This window comes from Canis aureus, chromosome 8 (assembly GCF_053574225.1).
Source record: "Canis aureus isolate CA01 chromosome 8, VMU_Caureus_v.1.0, whole genome shotgun sequence".
Taxonomy (NCBI): domain Eukaryota; kingdom Metazoa; phylum Chordata; class Mammalia; order Carnivora; family Canidae; genus Canis; species Canis aureus.
The window spans coordinates 66,066,572-66,092,347 of NC_135618.1; the positions used below are offsets into that span (position 1 = coordinate 66,066,572).

A 25,776-nucleotide genomic window follows, 5' to 3' on the forward strand; every position below is an offset into this window, starting at 1 on the left:
CACTTATAATTCCCTGTATGATTTCATCAAATATCCGGTAGTGTGCTCTATTATGAGCGTAGCAGTAAAACAAGATGGACGAGGTAAATTGCTCATGCAATTTACACTCTAAGGTGGGAGGAAAGAGGTACAAACGCAGTATAATGTCAGGGAGCGATCAAATATTAGGAGGAAAACTGAAGCAGAGTAAGGGAATGGGAACAGGTGGATGTGCTGTTCAGGGAGGGTGGCCAGGGAAGGTCTCTTTGAGAGGGGGACACTTGATCTGAGGCCTGGGTGAACTGAGAGCAGCCCCAGTTCCGCCATTAACATCCGTAGATCTCTAGGTGTGCTCATTCCTCCCGGCCCGGAAGAATCCTTATCTACAAAACGCGAATATTATTAGAACGGACTTTGCACACGTGAAAGACAGCTGGCAAGACCACCCGCGCCGGCCCCGTCAGGGTCAGCGTCTCTGCGCAGGCGCGGAGGGCCCCACGGCGGCGCGGGGACTCAGTGCGCGTGCGCCGGGCCCGACCCTCGCTCGCGCCTGCGCGGAGTCGCAGTCAGTTTGGCTTTGGGTTCCGAAGGGAGTGGGGCTCTGAAGGGCCAGCGGCGCGCGGCGGCCGCCCCGAGGCCGGGCAGCGGGGCCTCCGCCATGCCGGGGATGGTGCTGTTCGGTCGGCGCTGGGCCATCGCCAGCGACGACCTGGTCTTCCCGGGGTTCTTCGAGCTGTCCCTGAGAGTGGTGTGGTAAGGGCGGCAGGCTGTGCGGGCTGCCGGGCGGGCGGCTGGGAGCTGGGGGGACGCAGACGGAGCGGGTTGGAGTGGCCGTGTCTCCGGCTCTGTGCGCGCCCACGCGGTGCCCACGTTCTCCTGTGCGGGCCTCTCCACCGCGCGAGACCTACGAGGACCGGCGTCCTGCCGCTCTGGTCTCCCCTTTTCTCGGAGGGCACACTGAGGCCGGAGCGGGGAGGCCGGGCCCGGGGTCCCCTGTTTGGGCCCCCGCCGCTTGCGGCACTGAGGGGCCTGGCCCCGGGAGCCTCCAGGACGTGGTCGCCGACCCATGGCCGTGGCCTCGGGATCGGCTTCCCCGAGCCAAGAGCAGGCACTTGCATCATTACGGCGCTCGGCATGGAAACACAGGGCATCTGGTGTCCGCCAGAGGAAAGGATGGGAAATAGTAGCCTTCTGTACCGGTGGCGGCTGAATTCCCTGGGGAGCAGCCAGGCCTGGCACAAAGCGTGCAACCTATGGGCAGTGAATTGGGCGCCTCAAGTCTGCTCCCAGAGAGTGTGAGCAGAGAATAATACAGCACCTCTGTTACTGAAGAGTGGATTCTTGAGGGCAAAGGAATATTGGAAGAGACCCCTCCGTAATTTCATAGTTTTAAGAGCCACGTCTCTCCGAGATCATTTCCCACTATTTGTCTCCAGACCCAGTCTCCTAATAGAGCCCAGATTCCACCCCTGGGCTCGAATCCTTAATACAGCGGTGCTCTGCCCTTTGGTGAAACACCTCCAGTGATCCATCACTGTTACTTTGCATTGCTTGGTGCTCTTTCCTTATTCCGCACTGAATTACAAAATAAAGAAGTCGGCAGTATGTGGCCTTGCAAGTTCATCACTGTTCACTATGGAACATCTTGGCATAACTTGATTCCCACCTCCTGTTTTTTTTTTTTTTTTGGTTTTTTTTTTGTATTACACACAGCAGATTACAATGTGTGTTTGTCAATTTCTTGTTTGTCCCCAGGAGTAAACATTATCTTGTTAATAATTTAGCAAGCATGTATTTTGTTGATTTACGCTTGCATATTTCTGAGTCCTGTGGGGCTGTGCTTTTTTTCAGCAGCTCACATTATATTTGCTTGCTTATGGCATTCAGTGCCTCTTAGGAACTACAGCAGGAATAAAAAAGGAACAATCATGTAAGCATAGGAAGTATAAAGTTCAGTTTTTTTTTTTTAAAGTTCAGTTTTTTTTAAAAAAGTCATACTCTAATCTTTTATTTTTGTTTTAGTAGATCTTTTATTGAAGAAAATTGTATTTGAAAGCAAACTTCACCTTGTTTTGGGAAATATTAACTCCTTTAAGATTTTTTTTGTTTAAATATTAACTCCTTTTCTTTCTTTTTGTAATGTTTTATGATGTAGTTCCCTGGTTTCCATTTCTGACCCTCCCTATCTCTTGGCAGGTGGATTGGCATTTTGACTTTGTATCTCATGCACAGAGGGAAGCTGGACTGTGCAGGTGGAGTTCTGCTCAGCAGTTACTTGATCGTTCTTATCGTTCTCTTGGCAGTTATTATATGTACAGTGTCTGCCATCGTGTGTGTCAGCATGAAAGGTAAAGGATAGGAATTTATTGACATATAATTCAAATACCATACAGTTCACCCATTTAGAGTGTAACAAGTCTGTGAATTTTTAGTATATTCACAGAATTACACAGCCATCACCGCAATTCTAGTACATTTTCATCACCCCCAAAAGAAATCCTATACCCATGAGGGATCACTCCCCATTACCCCCCAGTTTCCTCAGTCCTAGCCATCCACTAATCTTTCTCTCTATAGATCTGCCTATTCTGGCTCATACAGTTGGAATCATCCACTATGTGGCCATTTGGTCTGGCCTCTTAAGCTTATCATGATGTTTTCAAGGTTTATGCACATTTTAGTGTGTGTCAGCTCTTCATTCCTCTTACGACTCAGTAATACATTGAATGGGGGGCTTCTGGGGGCTCAGCCAGTTAAGCTTCTGCCTCCTGCTCAGGTCATGATCCAGGGTCCTGGGATCAAGCCCTATGTCAGGCTGTGGGGAGTCTGCTTCTCTCTCTTTCTCTTTCTGTAACCCCCCCCACACACACTGTTCGTGCTCACTTGCTCTCAAAGAAATTTTAAAAATTTAAAAATTACGTTGAATGGATTTGCCACATTTTGCTTATCCATTTGTCAGTAGTTGAACATTTAGGGTTATTACATTTTGGGGCTGTTACAAATAGTGCTACTATGAACTTTCACACAGGTGTTTTAGTATGGACAAGTTTCCACTTCTCTTGGATATATGTGGAGGCGTGGAATTGCTAGATCATTTGGTAACCTTATGTTTAACATTTTGGGGAACTGCCAAACCGGTTTCCAAGCAGCTACACTGTCTTTCTTTCAGTTTATAATTTCAGTGTCTCTACACCCTTGGCAATACTTAACATTGTCCAATTTCTGATCTTAGCCATCCTGGTGTGTCTCATTAGTATCCTTGATGCGCATCCTCTCATCTGCTTACTGGCCATTCTTATATCATCTTTGGCGATGTGTGTACTAAGATCCTTTGGCCTATTTTAAGTTGGGTTATTTGTCCTCTTTATTAATGAGTTGTAACAGTTCCATCTATTCTTTTTTTTTTTTTTTTTTTTAATTTTATTTATTTATGATAGTCACACAGAGAGAGAGGCAGAGACACAGGCAGAGGGAGAAGCAGGCTTCATGCACCGGGAGCCCAATGTGGGATTCAATCCCGGGTCTCCAGGGTCGCGCCCTGGGCCAGGGGCAGGTGCCAAACCGCTGCGCCACCCAGGGATCCCAGTTCCATCTATTCTTAATAACTATTGTCTTCTACATGTTACAGTTTTCTGTAGTCACTTCACTGCAAATGTTGGGGGCCTTCCTTGTATGAGTGCTCAGGTTCATAGGATGAGCTGAGCATGGTAGTGTGTTAGTAACTAAAACCTTGATCAGAGGCAGGGCTGAACACCATGCTGCCCTCCAGCACATTTCACCATTGCTTGAGTGGGGCTATGGATGGCATGTTTACACACTCCAGGAGATGGTAAAAGTACTGGGAGGGAATAGTTGATATACTGGGTGGCATGATCTTAATGCTTTGGAATGACAATCTGCAACTTAAAAGATGGGGATAGCTCATGGGGAGTGATAGAGAAATGTTAGTGGCCAAGTGTTTCATGGGAAACACCACAGGGTTTTGGAAAACTGGGAAGAGTGGCTTGTGCCTGCTTACAGAGAAATGTATGGAAAAGAGAGCTCTGTGTATTTTAGCATGCCCCTGGAAACATGAATGCATGAACAAATGTCTAGAGCAAGGAAGGCCCCAGTTTTGTGGTGTGCCAGTGCCCGCTGTGTGGCTTTACCACTGTGGAGTTGTGGTTGTAGTGTGGTGGTGTTTTTTAGAGAGTGTGAGTGGTAGTGGGGGGGCAAAGGGAGAGATAGAATCCCAAGCAGACTCTGCACTGAGCACGGAGCCTGATGCAGGGGCTCAACCTCATGACCCTGAGATCATGCCCTGAGCTGAAACCAGTAGTCGGACCCTTACTTGACCGAGCCACCCAAGAACCCTGTTTTGTCTTTTTTTTTTTTTTTTTAATTTTTTTATTTATTTATGATAGTCACAGAGAGAGAGAGAGAGGCAGAGACACAGGCAGAGGGAGAAGCAGGCTCCATGCACCGGGATCCCGATGTGGGATTCGATCCCGGGTCTCCAGGATCGCGCCCTGGGCCAAAGGCAGGCGCCAAACTGCTGCGCCACCCAGGGATCCCTGTTTTGTCTTTTTAAAGTAAACTCTAGGGCAGCCCAGGTGGCTCAGCGGTTCAGCGCTGCCTTCAGCCCAGGGTCTGATCCTGGAGACCTGGGATCGAGTCCCACGTCGGGCTCCCTGCATGGAGCCTGCTTCTCCCTCCGCCTGTGTCTCTGCCTCTCTCTCTCTCTCTCTCTCTCAGTCTCTCTCTCTCTCTATGGGTCTTTCATGAATAAATAAATAAAATCTTTAAAAAAATAAATAAATAGGGGATCCCTGGGTGGCTCAGCGGTTTAGCGCCTGCCTTCGGCCCAGGGCGTGATCCTGGAGTCCCACGATCGAGTCCCACGTCGGGCTCCCGGTATGGAGCCTGCTTCTCCCTCTGCCTGTGTCTCTGCCTCTCTCTCTCTCTCTCTAAGTCTATCATGAATAAATAAATAAGAAATCTTTAAAATAAACAAACAAACAAACTGTGACCAACATGGGACTCATGACCCCGAGATCAAGAGTTACATGCTCTACTGACTGAGCCAGCCATGTACCCTCGAACTATGGAGGTTTTTTTTTTTAAGATTTTATTTATTTATTCATGAGAGACAGAGAGGCAGAGACATAGAGGGAGAAGCAGGCTCCATGCAGGGAGCCCAATGTGGGACTCGATCTTGGGATGGGGATCATGCCCCAAGCCAAAGACAGATGCTCAACCGCTGAGTCACCCAGGCATCCCACTATGGAGCTTTTTAATGAAGTCTGAGTTTCTGAAAGATGAAGTATTTAGGTTGGTGTCCCTTTAGCGGTGGCATCATCTCATTTATTGGTCCTCTGTTTTCATGTCCTGTTCTGGTTAGGAGACCAAGTGTGCCACTGAAATAATGGGTTCAGATTTGAAGCGGGAATATAAGCTTTTTTTTCCCTTTAGTGTTTTTCTTTAGATATTTTTGGTGATATCAGGGCACATTCACACCCTGTAGTGGCTGGCCATGTTCACTGAGGCTCCTCTCCTAAGCACTTGCCTAATGCCTGCACCATCTCATACTCCCAGCCAGAGCTCAGAAAACATCTGACAGTATGTGTTAGGCATTCTGTGCCAGCTTTGTGTGTTCTGGGTGGGTTGCCTACCCAGTGGCCTCTTCCAGACAGAACCCAGTTTTATTTGGGACATTCCCCGCCCCTCACATGTGAAATATGGTGTCAGAGAAGCCAACTCTCCACCCAGCTCAGGAATGATCCTCATGTGTCAGTGATTGGTTCAGGAATAGTTGTGTGACCCAGTTTGAGCCAGTGAAATTCAGGAGTTTTCCAGAAAGTTCTGGGGGAGTCTTTTCCTTGCTCCTCTAGGAAATAACCAAAACAAGACACTGTTTTCATTCTGGGTGATTCTGCAGAGGGATGAACTGCTGAATTCCTGGTATATTTCCCCTCACAGCCAGGATGAGCTGACTGAAGAGGGCAGAGCTGTGAGAGACAAGAGATCTGTGATGCCTGTCTATCCAGTCCCGAAGCCAGTGCAGGAGGTCCCAGGGCCTTCCTCTTTGTACACCTTTTGTTACTTGTGGCTACAGATACTATGACTGAATTAAAAACAGTATTTTATGAATCATATTAGTTTAAATGTCAGTTTGTTATAAATATCATATGCCTTATTAAAAATATTAAGTAAATTTCAATGAAAATGCCATAAAGTAAAAAAAAAAAAAAAAAGGCATGGGAAGAATTGTAACTAAGAGCCAATCTTTTTCATATATAATGGGGTTCTGTCATAGGTAAGGAAAAGACCAACCATCAGTAGAAAAATGGGCAAAGATCACAAATGGTAAAATAAATATAAATGGCTTTTTTAAGTATGAAAAATGTGCAGCCTCAGTCAAAATAGCAAAGATTCACATAATACATTTGGTTGGTGAGGCTGTGGGACACCTGGGTGGCTCAACAGTTGAGTGCCTGCCTTTGGCCCAGGGCATGATACTGGAGTCCAGGATTGAGTCCCACGTCAGGCTCCCTGCATGGAGCCTGCTTCTCTCTCTTCCTCTCTCTGTGTCTCTCATGAATAAATAAATAAAATCTTAAAAAAAAAAAAAAGAATCTTGATATTGTGGTAGTTTCTAGTTTTGATTTGAGAACCTCCCTGGTGAAATCGTACTGTTTCTACCATATGGGAGGTTTAATTAGGGAACGTCCAGCCTCATGACTACCATGTTTTGATGGCAGCAAAAGACACGCCCTCAAACTCCAGGGTGTGCCGTTCACTGTGTTTGATCCTGACTGTAAGACATTTCCTTGCATCTCCTCTGTATTTGTATTGGGAGCTCATTGTTTATCTCACATTGGAGAATATTGCTGCAGTGTGTTGAGGTGTTGAACCAAAGAACTGTGACACAGGCCTTCCTTTTGTGATCTTTGTGTAAATGGTTCTGCCTGATGCAGACCAAGGCTATGCTGAAGACCTTGCATTCAGGGAGGAAGTTCTACTCATTAATTATGGGGCCTCAGTATCACAGCGCCCACAGGAGTCACACTTTGTCTTGGGAGGAAGGTCTCTTCTCTAAATAACAGTGTTTTCAGAGGTGGGTATGACTATACAAGGGAGAGTTTTTCAGTATCTTGATTTCTTTTTGGAATGCTACCCAGAACTCCATTTTCTGCTTTCTTATTTCCATCTTTATTTCATTCACCGAGTATCAGGCCCAGGTGCTTGTCAGGGCCTCATTCCTTACTTTGGAGCCATCCAGATGGTGATTCTGTTTTTTTGGGTTAGCCACTATTATTAGCAGCAGACCCCAAATAGAGCGTGTGCTCTTTGCCCCTCAGAGAGAATGTGCTGTTTTGGTTGCCTTGAATTTTGACTTTGTGCCCAAACTGAGGCTGGATAGTGTCTTAACATTTTAAAGTGTGGGGCAGCCTGGGTGGCTTAGCGGTTTGGCGCCGCCTTCAGCCCAGGGCGTGATCCTGGAGATCCAGGATCGAGTCCCGCGTCGGGCTCCCTGCATGGAGCCTGCTTCTCCCTCCGCCTGTGTCTCTGCCTCTCTCTCTCTGTGTCTCTCATGAATAAATAAATAAAATCTAAAAAAAAAAAAAAAAAAATTTTAAAGTGTGACTCTAAGTAATCCATCCTAATGGAAGGTGATTTTTTGGAACATAAAAGCTGTTTCCTCATCAAATCATTCTTTACATTTTAGATTGTCTTCATTCACTGTTTTGGAGTTTGTTTCCAGTATTTTTGTTTTAATCGTGGTATTTTTATATTGCTTAAATTGGTATTTATCACAACTTTTTCTCAGAGGGAGAGGGTTGATGTTTTACATCAGGAATTATAGCACACGGACCTCTACGGATACTTGGGTTTGTTTGAGACACAAGGTAAAAAGGTTCCGCCTGCACATTAGGCTGTAAGTGTTCTCACATGTCAGAATTTTTCATGTCCCAAAAGTGCAGACATTGGTGAGACAGAGAAGCCGGGACCATGCAGACCTGGATTGTGTTTTGTTTTTGTTTTGTTTCTTTTAAGATTTTATTTATTTATCTGAGAGAGAGAATTTGGGGAGAGGGAGAGAGAATCTCAGCAGACTCTCCGCTGAGTGCAGAGCCCGACTCAGGGCTTGGTCTTACGACCCTGAGATCATGACCTGAGCTGAAATCAAGAGTGGGAGGTTTAATTGACTGTGCCACCGAGGCACCCCCTGGGTTATGTTTTAGAAAGTAGTTACTAAGCTCTTAGCCTCAGTTTCCTTATTTGTAAAATGGGATAGTGACTATCTTTAGAGTCGTGAGGATTGCGGAATGATGGGTATAAGTCTTTCAGATGGTGCCTGAACACCATAGGTCTCAGGCAGATGGGGGAGTTATTTTCTAAAACTCAGGTGACCGTGTATGTCTGTTGGCCCAGGACAGCTGTGTTGTGTGCCGGTTGTCCCAGCATAATTATTAACACCTCCTTCTTCTCTCAGAAGTGTCCCAGTTTAGACAATGAGTATATCATCATCCTGGCTAGAACCTTGAAATATCTTGAAACCCTTGTCATTTCTAGGAAATGAATCTGAGGCTTTTTGTCCTCTTTCCATCATCACTTGGTCACTTGCTCTTAGCCTTACACATTGATTTCCAATTACAAGTAGAAGCTGCCAGACATGCCTCCAGTACTAACAGATGCTCTATGCACTGTTCTGTGGAAGGGAAGTCTCTGAGGGAGCTGGGTGCTAGATTGAGTATCTTCTGTGTTTCAGGAACCATCTGCAATCCTGGGCCACGGAAATCTATGTCCAAACTGCTTTACATCCGCCTAGCGCTCTTTCTGCCGGAAATGGTCTGGGCTTCTCTGGGGGCTGCCTGGATAGCAGACGACGTTCAGTGTGACAAGACGGTGGTGAACGGTATCATTGCCACCGTTGTCATCAGGTGAGGCATTCCGTCTTCTCTTTCCATTTCTTGTCTCAGATGCATTTGAGGTATAAGGAAAAAGACCTTTCTGAGTCACTGAAGATAGCCCACATCATTATGCATCTGTTGTCATTTTCTTTCTTGCTGGTTCTTATTCTTCTGCATTCCATCCATTCTATTATAAGAAGGAAGAAAACCCGAAGACCGGATCAAAGGCAAAAACTAAAGGCAGGATGAGAAGAAACACGGTATCAGGCAGGAACTGTGACAGGGACTCATGCACAGGACTCGGGATTAGAACCGATCTAGTTACTTTCCCTTCTGGACACTCGTGCTGACACTGCCCTTCCCGTGCCACACACTCAGGGACAGCAGAGGCCCTTTGCAGAGATGCATCTTCCCGAGGTACACGCATTCATGAACCACAGGGCCTGGCACACTGGGGACAATCTAGAAATACTTACACATGTGCATAAAAGAGCCATCAGAGTATCCCATAATGTGGCAAAGTTCTTTTGGTTTTACCGAGAAGAACTCCAAGGCCCTGAGGAGTTGAGGGCTTGGGTTGTGGTGAGTGGACCATGGAGAGCAGGTTCCAGCTATACACATGCCTGGGCTACAACTGCCTACCAGGCACCTCCTTTTTTTTGTGGTATTCACTTCTAAGGCTCTGATTTTGGGGGGGCCTGGATCAGCCATGGGCTCATAAAGAACTTTCTAGAAGAAACAAATTGCTTACCTCAGCCTGGTTCTAGGAGATCCACATTTTCCTAGGTATTGAGAGCCACAGCTGTACAGATGAAAAAACTGAACCCTGAAGAGGGAACCATGGCTCCTGAGTCTGCATGTGGGATCCAAGGTCATCACACCCTCTCTCTCTCTCTTTTGCAGCTGGATCATCATCATTTCCACTGTGGTCACCATCATCGTTGTGTTTGACCCCCTTGGGGGGAAAATGGCTCCCTATCCCTCTGCTGGCCCCAATCACTTGGACAGTCATGAGTCGAGCCAGCTATTCAGTGGCCTCAAGACAGCAGCTACCAGCGTGTGGGAAACCAGAATCAAGTTCCTGTGCTGTTGCGTTGGGAATGACGACCATACTCGAGTTGCTTTTTCGAGTACGGCAGAGCTTTTCTCAACCTACTTTTCAGTAAGCTGAAGGGGTCTGCTTTCGTCTCTTTTTCCTAAGTAAATGTCATGTTAAGATGAATCATCTGTTTGGAGCTAATCCCCTGTTCATGTAAAATACCTCTCGCACATGTGTAGTCTGTGGTGTGGCAGAGTCGGGGAGACCCTAGGGAGCATTAGCCCTGCTCTTACTGACCCTGTCTCTCTGGGTGATGCGTCTGGGTGTTGCTACCTGTCCATTACATTGTCCAGATTTTAAGTTGTTTTTAAGGAGTTAAATAATGGAACCCAGATATTTTGGGGATGATTTGCCAGTTGTCTGAATCCCGTGTCCTCCATCCAGCTGGTCTTCTGCAGGTGCCAGGCACAGGCAGTGTCCTGCATCCGAGGTGGTATCAGTCAGACCTTGTTTACTACGTCAGAGCATGATAGAAATGAGAGATTCTTCTGCTGGGTTTTTTTGGGGGGTGGGGGTGGGTTGAGATTATTCCTTTTTTTTTTTTTTAAAGATTTATTTATTTATTCATGAGAGACACAAAGAGAGAGGCAGAGACACAGGCAGAGGGAGAAGCAGGCTCCATGCAGGGAGACTGATATGGGACTCGATCCTGGATCCCAGGATCACAACCTAAGCTGAAGGCAGGTGCCCAACTCCTGAGCCACCCAGGCATCCTAAGATTATTCTACTTTTGTTTTTTTTGTTTTTTTTAATTTATTTATGATAGTCAGAGAGAGAGAGAGAGAGAGAGAGAGAGGCAGAGACATAGGCAGAGGGAGAAGCAGGCTCCATGCACCGGGAGCCCGATGTGGGATTCGATCCCGGGTCTCCAGGATCGCGCCCTGGGCCAAAGGCAGGCGCCAAACCGCTGCGCCACCCAGGGATCCCAGATTATTCTACTTTTGAAGGGGAGTTTGAATATGTCATTATAGTGCCAGAAGGTGTTTTCGTTCCAGAGCAGTTTCTCCTGTGATTTAAAAATATTCATTTTCGGGATCCCTGGGTGGCGCAGCGGTTTGGCGCCTGCCTTTGGCCCAGGGCGCGATCCTGGAGACCCGGGATCGAATCCCACAGCAGGCTCCCGGTGCATGGAGCCTGCTTCTCCCTCTGCCTGTGTCTCTGCCTCTCTCTCTCTCACTGTGTGCCTATCATAAATTAAAAAAAAAAAAAAATACTCATTTTCTTTCACATCCAGTGTTTTTATGTAATATTCTCTGGTAAACTGTTGTGTTCAGTATTGAGATTAGGTAAGGGGGAGCAGTTCTCCTGACATCTTGCACACTGCTGGTCCTTCCTTGCCTCTTTGTGGGGGAGGATGTGGTGTGTCTGCAGGGCCCTGGGCTGGCCCTGTAGGCTGGCACCAGGCCACCACACATCTCCCTAAACTAACCATAAAGGAGTGCTTCGGTCTGGTCTTAAGATGGAAGAACTGATAGCTCAGGGGCCGCGTGGTCAGTGCCTGGTCCTTCCCTATGAGCTGGAAGTGCCTGGAGGCAGCCAAGGCATCCTCTTGAAGGAGACAGAAACAGTTGGGTGCATGAGACCCTTTCTGTTGTTTCCCTAGTTTGAGGTTCTTTCGGAGGCTTGCTGCGGCCAGTGAGAAGTTGAGCCTCTTAAATCTCTACTGGGGACTCTCTGAACAAAGTCACAACATCTTGAGCAAGAGTCTAAATTTGGGCTAAAATTGGCCATTACTACAAAGATGGTGAGCTTACTGATCCGTTTGCTCCCAACTATACAAAAGATGTGAAGTAGTAAGTAGTTAAGTGACTTGAAATGAAATTTGAAAATAAGAGCTCAGCAGTATTTGTTTCTCCGGTGGATTTGTCTGAGGGCAGGACAGTAAAAATCATTAAGCTAACATGTAGGAGTCTTGAAAATACTTTTAAGGTGCCTCTTTTTTTTTTTTTTTTTTTTAAGATTTTTTATGTATTTATTCAGAGAAGTGGGGGCGTTGGGCAGAGACACAGGCAGAGAGAGAAGCAGGCTCCATGCAGGGAGCCTGACATGGGACTCGATCCCGGGTCTCCAGGATCAAGCCCTCGGCTGCAGGCGGTGCTAAACCGCTCCGCCACCGGGGCTGCCCTAAGGTGCCTCATTACACATAACTGTGTGTGTATGTGTGAACTGTATTAAACTGGGTTTTAAGGAACTAATGGGCAGTATCTGATGAGTTTCATGACAAGCTGCTGTTTTCATCCAGGACACCGATCTGGTGCCCAGCGACATTGCAGCAGGCCTCACTCTTCTCCATCAGCAACAAGACAATATTAGGAACGGCCAGGAGCCTGATGAGGTGATCAGCCATTCCCCAGGGCCCCCCCAGGTAAGCCCCTTTGTGTTGGGTTGTAAAGTTTTGACATTTATACCTATTTATACATCTTCAAAAAAACAAAACTAGCCAGCAACAATTTCAGAAGCAGTTGGCTTGGAATCTGATGTGTGGCTTCTGCTAGTTGTATCTCTCATCAGGTGAGGCATCTCCTCACCTGGAGCTCAGGTTGAAGGAGCCCATTCCTGGCCACTTCATTATTTTAGGAAATTGGCAACTGAAGTCTACATAGCAAAAATTCTTTCTGGGATGGGGCCTGTTTCTCCCTGGGTGTGTTTGCTTTCTTCTCTGCACCAAGGGAGCAGAGTTTTTCTGGAGTTGTTTTCCTGTCACAGATGTTCATGCTTCTGAAAGAGAAGGTTGCACCTGGATATATGTATTTCTCTGCATCTCATATAGACGCCCGGGTCTTCCATGCTTACTTATTGTTACAAGGGCCCAGTGGTCTGCTCTCCCCGTGTGCTTCTGGCACAGTCACTGGCTCGTTCCAGAATGAGGCACGAAAGTCATTAGGGATTTTTTTCCACCATACTTGCTGCATTCTTCTAAATGAGGGGTCTGTCTCAGTCTGTGTTTAAGGAGCAGTTTTCCTTGTGAAAGTCTGCCGAGAGGTCTATTCTGTGAGGAAAGGAAGGTCAAGAGTTCAAATCCAGGTTATGATCTTGTCCATAATGGGTTCCCTGAAACAAAAAGCTTTTTTTCTTCCGTTCCAGGAAGCTGATTTGGACGCAGAGTTAGCAAATTGTCACCATTACATGCAGTTTGCAGCAGCGGCCTATGGATGGCCCCTCTACATCTATCGGAACCCCTTCACAGGGCTCTGCAAGATTGGTGGGGACTGGTAGGTGGGCATGCCCGAGGCCCCCGCCTTCTGCTTGTCACTCCTATGGTGCCCACACTTCATCCTAAGAATAATCCTGTTTCTCCTTTCCAAAAACTTTGTTTTGAAATGTTTCAAAACTGTCAGAACAGTGCTGAGAACTCCCATAGATTCTTTATCTGGAGCCACCAATTGTGACTCATTGTAATCACATATGCTGTGTCACTCTTGCTTCCTCCCAAACCACTGGAAGTTTAGTGGCAGAGGCGTGCCCCTTATTTCCAACTGTTTCAGCCTCTGTTTCTTAAGAACAAGGACCTTTTACATAACTATGATATGGTTGTGTGCCAGGAGAGCTAGTATTAAGCAATACCTCATTTACATTTTGTATTCACATTTTTCCAGTTGTCCCAATAGTATCCTTTATGGCAATTTTTCCTCTACTTCAGGCTTATGCATTGCAGTTGGTTATCATGCATCCCTAGTCTTTAAGCAGGGGGAGGAGCAGATGGAGAGGGAAAAGCAGACTCCTGCTGAGCGGGGAGCCCCTTAAGGGAGGGGCTCAATCATAGGACCCCAGGATCATGACCCAACCCAAAGGCAGACGCTTCACTGAGCCACCCAGGTGCCCCTCATCCCTAGTCTTTTTCCGTTTGGAACATTGGTAGTTTCTTGTCTTGCATAATTTGACATTTTGAAAGGACAATCTAGGTATTTTGTGAATGGCCCTCAATTTGTATTTGCCTGATGGTTTGTTCTGGATTAAAGTTGAGTTTACCTTTTTTTGGCAGGAATGTGCCAGGAAGAATACCATACCCTTCTCAGTCCATCATATCAGGAAGCACAAGATGCCAGTTTGTCCCATTCCTGGAGATTTGAGAGTCTCACTTGTTCTTAATAGAATTTAGTTCCGGAATTTTAAAAAATATTTTTTAAAATTTATTCATGAGAGACACAGAGAAAGAGAGAGAGGCAGAGACACAGGCAGAGGGAGAAGCAGGCTCCATGCAGGGAGCCTGATGTGGGACTCGATCCTAGGACTCCAGGATCAGGCCCTGGGCTGAAGGCGGCACTAAACTGCTGAGCCACCTGGGCTGCCCTAGTTTTCGAATTTTTTTTTTTTTAAGATTGTATTTATTTATTCATGATAGACATAGAAAGAGAGAGAGAGAGAGAGGCAGAGACACAGGCAGAAGGAGAAGCAGGCTCCATGCAGGGAGCCCGATGTGGGACTCGATCCCGGGACTGCAGGATCACTCCCCGGGCCAAAGGCAGGTGCTAAACTGCTGAGCCCCCCAGGGATCCCTAGTTTTTGAATTTTAAAACAGTAACATGATTCCAGAAATCAAAACTTTAGTAAAAACTATGCACAGAAATAGAGCAGTTTTCCAGTAGCCAGAGTAAGTCCTGAAAATTGTGAACTCTGGTCCTTGTGTTTGCTGGGGAAACAAGGCAGTGGGGATTGACATTATCTGCTAAGTGGTACAGCAACTAATGCCTTTGCCTATTTTTTAGTTGTAGAAACAGGACAACAGAATATGACTTGGTTGGAGGTGATCAGCTCCACTGTCATTTTGGCTCCATCCTGCATACGACAGGACTGCAGTACAGGGACTTCATTCACATAAGCTTTCATGACAAGGTCAGAATAACGGTGTTTCATAACTTCTGTAGGGTCCCGGGATCCTTCAAGATAATGATGGAAGTTATAAGTTCTTGCCCCCCAAAAATATGTGTAGACACACACGCATGCACAGGCACACACGCGATTTGCATACTATTCCAGGGGGGCTTCTAGGCCCCACGTGGGCTTAACACTAGCTGGAGCCAGAAGTCTTCATAGGGATACCATCCTGTGTTGTTATGTAGCCCTCCTTCTGTTGAAGAACTGTTGCCAAGCTGTTAGTGATGGCAGACCGGCCTAACACGGCCCCATAGCTGCACGCTCTCCCTGTCAAGGCCTCACGCTTCTTTCCCTCACCTTCAGGTCTATGAGCTCCCCTTCTTAGTGGCCCTGGACCATAGGAAAGAATCTGTTGTGGTAGCTGTGAGAGGTACCATGTCTCTCCAGGTAAGGAGCCTGATGCTCGGGGGCTGGGGACAAGGGGTGGGGTGAACAGTGAGCTGCAGGTGCCAGGAGGCCCATAGGAAATGAGGATAGAGGACACATCAGTTAGAGCAGCAGAAAACACCGTTGTAGAAAATGCAGAAGCCGCCCAGTCTTGTGAAATTCTCCCTTTGGAAAAAAAATGAATAGTCATTTCCTTTTAAGTGAGAAATGCCAGAAACAACCATCAGGGTTAGGTTCCCCACTCGAGGAGCTCCTCCAGAGGCTCCCACTAGACTCCCCTGAGCTGCTCCCCTTGCCCCTCCCCTCCTGGCTCTCCCTGCAGGGGCCTCGGGACCAGCCATGTGTCCGTCCAGAGCCAGCAGGCTGCCTTCAGGCCTGCCTCTCCCCGCTTCTCTGCCCCATGGAGCTACTGGGTGGCTGCTTCTCTCTGATTTTGTGTCATGCTGTCTGGTTTGTTTTTGGCCCTTCTTCAGTCTCATTTCCTGGTTCTCACTTCCTTGCTGACCCGGAAAGCATACTGAGACACCACAGTGTGAGCCCTCACCCGCTGTAGCGGAGGGCTTGCAGCTCGGGGTGGCAGCCAGGACCCCGCACCTAGAAAGCAGGACGCCTCACCTTCTCCAGGTCCTATTTCTAGTAATTCTGCAGCATCCCCCAGTTGGCCCCTGAAGGAACAGTGGAGTTGTCCTCACTTTGTCTCCTGGCTTCCTCCTCAGGTCTCTCTGCTTGTCTCTAATTCGAGGTGCTACGGCTCTGATTGTGGCCCTGCTCCCCTTCCTGGGCCAGGGAAGCAGTTTTCTATCTTGGTCCCTATCTCTGGTCTTCCCCAGTCAGTCCTCATACTGTCCACAGAGAACTTTTTCTAGAACATGTTTCAGATGTTACCACTGCTTCTTAGAAACTTCCCTTGCCCCCCATTACATTTTTTTTTTTAAGGATTTAAGAGAAAGAGCATGTGAGCTGGAGGAGGGGCAGAGGGAGAGCGAGAAGCAGACTCCCCGCTGAGCAGAAGCCTGATGTGGGGGCTCAATGCCAGGACCCTGGGATCCAGGACCTAAGCCTAAGGCAGACCCTTAACCAACTGAGCTGCCCAGGCACCCCACCCTCATTACTTTTTAATAGAAAATTCATATGTCTTATCACAGCACTGTTGGTGCTTTGTGACCTGACCCCAGCCTGCCTTGCCAGTTCCTACCCTGCACTCAGCTTGCCAGTGGTTCTCCAATGCCCCAAAGGCCCCTTGAGCTTTGCAGGGTCTAGCTATGGAGTCCCGCCCCCAGCAGGTTAACTGTACTGGGTCCTGGGGATACACCCGCCTCTTGGGCTCTGCCCTCAGCCCCTCTTAGCACCCATGTGCCTGGCCATTGCCAGCTTCTTTGCTCAGATGCTCTGCCTTGAGTCCTGCCAGCCCCTTAGGTGAGCATTGCCCACCTCTTTCTGTTTCCTGAGAGCAAGTTTTTCCTTTAGTCTCTGCTTAGTCTGCCACCTCCTCCAGGAAGCTCCCCACCCGCCACCCCCGTCCTACAGCACACATACCCCCTCTGATGCATCTCTTACCCTCCCTTAGGTTTCAGTGATCTGTTGGTAGCCCCTTGAGGACAGGAACCATGCTTTGTTCAAAACCTAGGTACAGGGCTCTCTCCTTCGTGGGTACTTAGAAGAGGTGTGCAGTGAGGGAAGGCAGAAAGTGTGTCTTAGCCACGTGTCGTTCCCCCCCACACACACACACTCTGGGTCCCTCAGGAGCTTCCTGGCCACCTGGGTTTCCCTCCCTCAGCAGTGTGACCCAGAATGCTGGCCCTCTCTGCCATCCTTCAGAGGGACCTGCCCCCAACCTCCACGCACAGTCCATCCCAACAGCCTCTTCCCTTGTACTCTTTGTAGGACATCCTCACGGACCTGTCAGCGGAGAGTGAGACCCTCAGCTTAGAATGTGGGGTGCAAGACTGTTCGGCACACAAGGTACAAGCCCTGGGGTGTGTGTTCAGGAATGTTCCATTAAGGAGAAGCTCAAAAGGGTCAGGATTTTTCCAACTCTGAATCTCTCCTGTGAATGCTAACCCTACAATAGATAGCTACCATGTGCCAAGTGCTGTTCAAAGTAAGGGCTTTTTGTTCTTTTAGTAGAAATTCTCATGGCAACCTCTCGAGGCTGCTTTTGTTTTTTAAGAGGAAGGAGCAGATTCAGAGCCATCAAGGGACGGCCAGAGGCCACACAGTTATGAACCCCAGTTGAATGCTCTTCTTCCCTTGATGGGAGTAATATATTGTGAAGAGAAGCTTCACCATGTGGTAAAGAGAGCTACACCATGTGACCTCCTCTCAGCAAGGTACAGGGCAGCATCCAGCACACAAGGCCCTCCCGCCCTGTGCCCCCCAGAGGGGCAGCCACCCACAGCACTGCCCTGTCGTCTGGCAGGTTTCCTCTGCCCATGTCACAACACAAGTTCTCGTTTCATTATTACTGTGTTGGTTGGGTGGGGGAGGCTCCTCCTCAAGGGACAGAAATAGCCTTCCTAGAGCAGAATTGTGTTTTAAAAGGTTTTTAATTATGTAACATGATATTTATCATTGTAACCATTTGTAAGTATGCATTCAGTGGTGGCAGATAGTTCAGAATGCTGTGTGTCTGTTACCACCATCTGTACTCAGAATTTTTTCATCATCCCGGACATGAACTCCTTCTCCATTAAGGAATAGCTTTTCCCTCCACTCCCGCAGCCCCTGGTCACCTCCATTCTAGTGCCCCCTGCCCACACCCCAATGTGCTTGCTCTAGGGAACTCACAAAAGTGGAATCAGGCAATTGTTTGTCCTTTCATTGAGCATAGTGTCCCCAAGTTCAGTCCAGGCCGTAGCACATGTCAGAGTCCCCTTCCTGGTCTGGCTGACATCCCACTGTGCACAGATGACCTTTGGTTTATCCATTTGTTCACTAATGGACTGCTGTCAGCGCTGTTGCTGGGAGCAGGGATGGACAGACTACCGTTTGAGTTCCTCCTATTGGTTCTTTAGGGAATCTCCGAGGAGGTGGGATTGCTGGGTCTTGTGTATCTGCTGTGTTTAACTTTTTGAGGAACCACGAGCTATTTTCCTGCAGAGCTACCCCATGTGACATCCTCCCAGCAGGGCACAAGGTGCATGTTCTCCACATGCTCAAGGACACGTACCTTCTGGTTTTTGATTCTTCTAGCCATCCTAGTAGGTGTGAGGCAGTATCTCACTGTGGTTTGGGTTCGCGTTTCCGAGATGATGGATCAGCTTAGAGCAGAGTGTTGACACATTTGAGGGAATGATTTGGTCCCAGGGGTTACAGCAGCTCCTTCTGGGGAGAGGGATGTTGAGGTGCAGGGCAGCAGGTCTGTGCTGTTTTTATATACTCTGAGTGTTTTTGACCCAAAACATGCATTGCTATCATTGTAATCATGTTTTGTAAGTAAAATGTTTAATCTTTATAAAATACATGTCAAAACCAGAGTGTAGCTGATGGAGCGACAGTGTCCTGCCTGGACGGTTTGCAATGTGGAGCCAGACTGGAGGCTCTTCTGCCACCAGTTAGAAGCATGATGGTCCTGGGAATGTGAATTTTCCCCTCTAACCCTTAGGTGTCTTTTTGTGCCTCAAGTCACAGAAAAGTCCGGTTTAACTACTGGGCACATGTGAAGAAAAACACAGAAAAATGTTAAACTTTTTACAGAGACACATCAACTAGCCAACCACAAAATACTGGTCAGGTTTCAGTGGGCTGGGCCGCGGCTCTGTTCTTAGAATCTGCCCTCTGGTCGAGCCTTTGTGCATCCACCCTGTGCGCTCTAGGTCCCGTTCCTGCCAGGAACAGCTCCTCCCTCGGGCCAGGAAGGCAGCAGTGTGATGCCTGAGGGCGTGAACTCTTGCTCCCTGCTTCTGGCTTTGCATGTACAAGTTTTGTCTGATACTGGCCAAAATAGCCAGAGTTTAAGGCTACGCAGCTGAACGCAATCTTGACCTTCATGTGTGTGCGACACACACCAGGGCCTGCAGCCATGGCCATTGTGTCCAGGTCACATTTGGCTATACCTGACCTGAACTGGACACATGGACACTGGTCCCTGACGCATGTGGGAGGTGACTGCCCTGCTGGCCACAGGGAAGGCAGGGAAAGTGCTGTTCACAGATGCTAAACCCTGCAAATCTCTTTTTAGCTTCTCTTGTATGCGGCCAGATTCAGTCTTCTCCCACAGAACTCAGTAATGACCCACTTGGGAATTGGCAGGAACGTTCCAGGCAGTGCCAAGTCTCCCATCTCAATGCAGGATTTCTCCCCCTTGGTCCTGTGAGAAGACAGGCCCATCTTGTCAGTCTGCATGGTGCTCTCTCCATTGAAACTGCTTTGTTTTCAAGAAATCTGTTTCTTAGGACAGCTATACTTGTTAGGAGGTCTTAAATTTTATTTTTTGATATTAAAACCTGACCGCCCCTAGGACTCGGCTTCCAGTGGTCTCAGTTTTGCCTCTGCAGAAACCAGATGCTTAATCAATTATCGTCAGTTCGGAACTTTTATGTTTTAATATCACATTACAAGATCAGTCTTTTATAATCTAAATCTAAGTCATTGGGACTTTGCTGAACTAAACCGTGCTAAATGCATGCAGCAAAATGCCACGTAGCTACTGAAAAGCCATAGAAAGATCTGTTGACGTGTAAAGGTGTTGTCGATGTCGCCCCATCCTTAGTTTATGGAAATATTCATAGAGCATCCACTCTTTGCCAGCCCTGCATCAGGTTCCAGGAACACGGCGGTGGGCGGCAGCTGCGGCCGCTGATTCCCCCTCATGCTCCTCACAAATAAGTGTGCACACAGTAATCCTGCCATGTCATGATGGAGCCTGTCTCTTCTGATGACCAATAGCCACCTTCTCTTGTCTGCGTTTTTAGGGGATTTCTCAAGCTGCCAGATATGTTTACCAGCGCCTCGTCAACGATGGGATTTTGAGCCAAGCATTCAGCATCGCTCCTGTGAGATTTTAATTTTTCTTTAATTGTTGTCGTCCACGGTTTGCTTTTTTTAAAAAATTTGTAACCCTGCCATGTTCTGCTTCTGTCCTGTAGGAGTATCAGCTCGTGGTGGTGGGGCACAGCCTGGGGGCGGGCGCCGCAGCCGTGTTGGCCATCATGCTCCGGAACTCATACCCGCAGGTCCGGTGTTACGCCTTCTCCCCACCCAGGGGGCTACTGAGGTACTTGCTCTGCGTCAAGCCTGGGCCATGGTGCTCCACACTGGGCTTTTCTTTGTGATTTCATTCTGCTTTCTCTTCCTTGGCACCAGTTTGTTTCAGGCCCTGTTCAGTTGAAGACTGAATATCAGCCTTTCATAGGTCTATGTGAGCGGAGCTCTGCTGCCTAAATGAGACAGCACTAAGGGTTTGTTTTTTAAATGGAGATGCACCTGACCTGTAGCATTGCTTTCGTATCAGGAGCGCAGCGGTAATGACTTGGTATTTGTATATGTTGTGAAATGATAACATGACAGGAAGTCATGTTAACACTTACCAAGTTAACATAGTTACAGAATTTTTTTGCTTGTGGTAAGAACCTGTAAGATTTGTTCTCTCAGCGGCTTTCCGACACGCAGTGCAGTATCATTAACTTGAGTCCCCGTGCTGCGTACTCTACGCCCGTCAGTCTCCATGACTTATTTATGACTGGGAGTTTGTACCCTTTGGCTCCCCTCACCTACTCCACAAACCCATGTGTTCTAGATCTTTGAGCTTGGTTTTTAGTTTGGGGTTTTTTTTAGATTTACATGAACGGGAGATCATACAGTATTTGTAAAGATAAATGAGTCTGCCTCGCTTATCTCACATAGCATAATGCCTTCGGGTCCATTCATGTTGTTGCAAATGGCAGGATTTCCTTTTACTCTATTCTGTTTTCATTCTGTTTTCTGGCCACTGTGTATGCATATGCACGCACACTGTTTTGTCCATTCATGTGCTGATGGACACTCATGTTGTGGTTTCCATGTCTTGGCTCTTGCAAATAATGCTTCAGTGCACCTGGGATGTGGACATCTCTTTGAGTTAGTATTTTCTTTTTTTTGGATACATACCCAAAAATGCAATTGTTAGATGATAACGGTAGTTTTTTCAGTTCTCTGAGGAACTGCCATAGTGTTTTCCACAGCAACTATGCCAGTTTACATTCCCACCATTAATGCACATGGGTTCCCTGCTCTCCATCTCTTCACCAACACCTGGGGTTTCTTGGTTTGGGGGGGGCTTTTTTTTTTTTGTAAGATTTATTTATTTGTTTATTCATGAGAGACAGGGAGAGAGAGAGAGGCAGAGACACAGGCAGAGGAAGAAGCAGGCTCCATGCAGAGAGCCTGATGTGGGACTCAATCCCGGGTCTCCAGGATCATACCCTGTGCTGAAGGCGGCGCTAAACTGCTGAGCCACCCAGGCTGCCCTGTTTGGGGGCTTTGTTTTTGTTTTTGATACTAGCCATTCTGATAGATGTGAGGTGGGATCTCATTGTGTTTTTTTTTTTTTTTTTTTTTTTTAATTTTTATTTATTTATGATAGTCACAGAGAGAGAGAGAGAGGCAGAGACACAGGCAGAGGGAGAAGCAGGCTCCATGCACCGGGAGCCTGATGTGGGATTCGATCCCGGGTCTCCAGGATCGTGCCTCAGGCCAAAGGCAGGCGCCAAACCGCTGCGCCACCCAGGGATCCCTCATTGTGGTTTTGATTTGCATTTCCTGATAAGTAGTGATGCTGAGCACCTTTCTGTGTAACTGTGGGTCATATGCATGTCTCTTTTTGGGAATCTCTATTAATATCCTCTGCCCATTTTTTTTAATCTTACTGTCTTTTTTGCTGTTGGGTTGTGTGAATTCTTAATATATTTTGGGTATCAACCCTTTTCAGAGATGAGATTTGCCCATGTTTTCTCCCATTCCTTAGGTTGCCTGTTCATTTTGTTGGTGGTTCCCTTTGCTGTGCAGAAGCTTTTCCGTTGGATGCAGTCCTTTTTTATTTTGGCTTTTTTTGCCTTTGCTTTTAGTGTCAGATCAAAAAAAATTATCACCAGGACACATGTCAAGTAGTTTATTGCCTGTTTTCTTCGAGTTGTTTTATGGTTTTAGGTCTTTTTTTTTTTTTTTTAATTGAAAGATATTTTATTGGCTTTTAAAAGACAAATGCAAATGAGAATATCTTACTCAGAAAATTAATTTTCAAAAGTGTCTTAAATGAAATAAATATAATATCTAATACAATCTCTTCCTGTAAGAATCTCTAAGATGGCAATGCTATAAAAACCAAGCTTCTCAACTGAGAATCCCTAGAACTGGCATGTCCCTTAAAAAGAAAATAAAAAAATTTTTTCTTTTTTTTTTTTTTTAATTTTCTTATAAAGGACATGTGGAATACTCATTTTTTAAAAATCTGTCCTAAAACAAGCTATCTTTAACACTCAAATTTTCTCTATATATTAAGTTCACTTAATTTTAAATTAATGAAAAGATATCCAGACAGTTTCTAAGAAAACAACGCAGAAAGTAATTTATGCATGGTTATTTACAGAAAGAGTCTGCTAAAGAATAATGTAAATATCATGTTCAAAAATCTGACAAAGCTTTTCTATAATCGGTTTTAGGTCTTATATTCAAGTCTTTAATCCATTATGAGTTAATTTGTGTGTGTGTGTGTGTGTGTGTGTGTGTGTGAGAGAGATGTGAGATGGGGTCCAGTTTCATTCTTTTGCAAGTGGCTTCAGTTTTCCCATCACCGTTAATTGAAGACACTGTTCTTTCCCCATCAGTATATTTTTGGCTCTTTTGTTGTAAAGTACCTCTGGGATCTGTATCTGTTTTGTGCCAGTACCATACGGTTGTGATTACTGTGGCTTTGTAACAGTCTGAACTCAAGGAACATGAGGCCTCCAGCCTGGTTCTTCCTTCTCAAGATGGCTTTGGCTGCTTAGGGTTTTTTTGTGGTTCCACATAAATTTTAGGATCAATTGATCTGTTTCTTGAAAAATGCCATTGGAATTTTGATAGGGATTGCACTGACTCTAGGTTTCTCTGGGTAGTGTGGACATTTTAACAGTATTGATTCTTCCAGTCCAGGAGCACAGAACATCTTTCTATTTGTGTCTTCAGTTTCTTTCATCAGTGTCTTACTACTTGTGGGGTACACGTCTCCACCTCCTTGGTTGAATTTCTCACTTCATATTTTTTTTTTCACTACAATTGTAGGTGGGATTGCTTTATTTTTCTGATAGTTCATTATTACTTTATAAAAAAGAACAGATTTCTGTACATAGGCATACCTTGTTTTGTACTTTGCAGATACTGTTTTTTAAATTTTTTTTTAATAAATTAAAGATTTTGGCAACCTTGCCTTAAAAGCAAGTCTATTGGAGCCATTTTTCCAACAGCATTTGCTCATTTTTTTTGTCTGTGTCACATTTAATAGTTCTTGCAATATTTCAGATTTTTTTCATGATTTTATATTTTGTTAAGCTGATCTGCAATCAATGATGACTTCCTGAAAACCCCCAACAGTGGTTGGCATTTTTTAGCAATAAAATATTTTTTAAAGTATGTACATTGGTTTTTTAGACATGTTATTGCATGCTTAATGGACTGCAGTGTAGTGTAAACATACCTTACATGCACTGGGAAAACAAACAGTTCATTTTACAGTATTGCAATATTTGCTTTACTTCAGCAGTCTCTAACTGAACCTGCAAGACTCTCAAGTTATGTCTGTATTGATTCTGTATCCTACAACTTTACTGGATTTGTTTACTGATTATTTTTTAAGTGTGAAAAGTACATTTTTCTTTTCTTAACATACTTAATCCTATATAATCTTTTGCCCTGATTATAAAAGAAATTTGTGCTACAATTAAAAAAGAAGGGCGCCTAGGTGACTCCGTCGGTTAAGCATCTGACTTCGGCTCAGGTCATGATCCTAGGATCCTGGGATCAAGCCCTGCATTGGGCTCTCTCCTCAGCCTTGAGTCGGCTTCTCCCTCTGCTCCCCTTCCCCCCTACTTCCTGTTTGTGCTCAAATAAATAAATAAAATCTTTTTAAAAAATTAAGAATAAGATGGAAAAAAGGGAGGAAAAAAATTCATATCCATCATAGAAATTTCAGAAAATATAAAAAAGTGGAAAGATCAAAGATCTACCCAGAACTCACCATTATAACTATTTAGGTTTGTTTACTTCCATCTCTGTGTGTGTATTTTACAAATTAACATGATATTCTATATACACTATATACTTATATTGTTTGAGAACATGTTTTTTATAGAACTCATTAGTATTCTATCATCTGGTTATACCATTTTTATCCTACCACTGTGGGATATTTACATTCATTTTTTCTATTATTACAAGTAATTGTCACATATATAAATATTGATGTACCTTTTAAATTTTTAGTTCTTTTTTTAAGATTTTTTTTATTTTTTTTATTTTATTATTTGAGAGAGAGTGCGAGAGCACAAGGAGCAGAGAGAGAGGGAAAAACAGACTCCTCACTGAGCAGGGAGCCCAACGTGGGGCTCAATCCCAGGGCCCCAGGAGCATGACCAGAGCCCAAGTAGATGCTTCACCGACTGAGCCATCCAGGTGCCCCTAAGTTCTTTTTAGATTAAAATATATATACTTGTACATATAAAAAGACACGAGTAATTTTTTAAAATAACAATTTGTAAGTTGTGAAACATTAACATAAAACATTTTTGAGGGACACCTGGGTGGCTCATCTGGTGAGCATCTGCCTTTGGCACAGCATGATCCTGGGATCTGGGATCAAGTCCCACATCAAGCTCCTTGTGGGGAGCTTGCTTCTTCCTCTGCCTGTGCCTCTGCCTCTCATTATGTCTCTCATAAATAAATAAAATCTTAAAAAAAAACCAAAAACATATTTTTGAGAACAATAAGTAAATGTCCATACAGGTTGTATGCATTTTGCTGTGGTTGCCTGGGGTTGGAGGTGGGACTGATTGCCAAGGGATACAGGGAGCTTTTGGGGGTGATGGAAATGCTCTTTATCTTAATGGTGGTGGTAGTTAAACAGCTACATGGATTTGTCAGAACTGGTTGTACACATATGGCAGGTGGTTTTGCTGTCTACTTCAGGAAAGTGAGCTGTGTGAAAATACTTTTGCTTGAAAAGTAGCTTTACCACCTATAGACACATAATAGTTTGGATTTGTATGGTTTTGAAATTTAATTTTTTTGAAATGTATTATTTTTAAGATTTTATTTGACAGAGAGCGCACAAGCAGGGGGAGGGGCAGAGGTGGAGGGAGAAGCAGGCTCCCCACTGATCAGGAGCTCCATCCCAGGATTTTGAGATCATGACCTGAACCCAAGGCAGGTGTTTTACCGACTGAGCCACTGAGGTGCCCTTATTTTTTTTGAAATTTATCCAATTAGAATTGTACTTAATTTACCCTGTGACTTCTCTTTTTTGTTCCACATTATGTTTGCTGCCTGTAAGATGTGATCCTGTCAGTTCTGGTTCTGTTTCGTCCTATATCC

At 45.7% G+C, this 25,776-nt stretch overlaps 1 protein-coding gene across 2 annotated transcripts in view; it reads left to right on the forward strand.

The window, feature by feature from the left end:
• Positions 1-523: 523 nt before the first annotated feature.
• Positions 524-25,776, forward strand: part of DAGLB (diacylglycerol lipase beta) — a 33,402-nt gene continuing 8,149 nt past the window's right edge. Inside the window, exons 1-11 of one of the 2 annotated variants that reach the window (XM_077907742.1) lie at positions 524-732; positions 2,176-2,327; positions 8,732-8,903; positions 9,777-10,035; positions 12,215-12,337; positions 13,057-13,184; positions 14,679-14,805; positions 15,151-15,234; positions 17,119-17,196; positions 20,148-20,228; positions 20,322-20,449. In XM_077907742.1, the coding sequence (XP_077763868.1) occupies positions 638-732; positions 2,176-2,327; positions 8,732-8,903; positions 9,777-10,035; positions 12,215-12,337; positions 13,057-13,184; positions 14,679-14,805; positions 15,151-15,234; positions 17,119-17,196; positions 20,148-20,228; positions 20,322-20,449 (1,427 nt within the window). In that variant the 5' untranslated portion in view covers positions 524-637. The remainder of the gene's footprint in view (positions 733-2,175; positions 2,328-8,731; positions 8,904-9,776; positions 10,036-12,214; positions 12,338-13,056; positions 13,185-14,678; positions 14,806-15,150; positions 15,235-17,118; positions 17,197-20,147; positions 20,229-20,321; positions 20,450-25,776) is intronic. The other variant, XM_077907743.1, reaches the window with a different exon arrangement.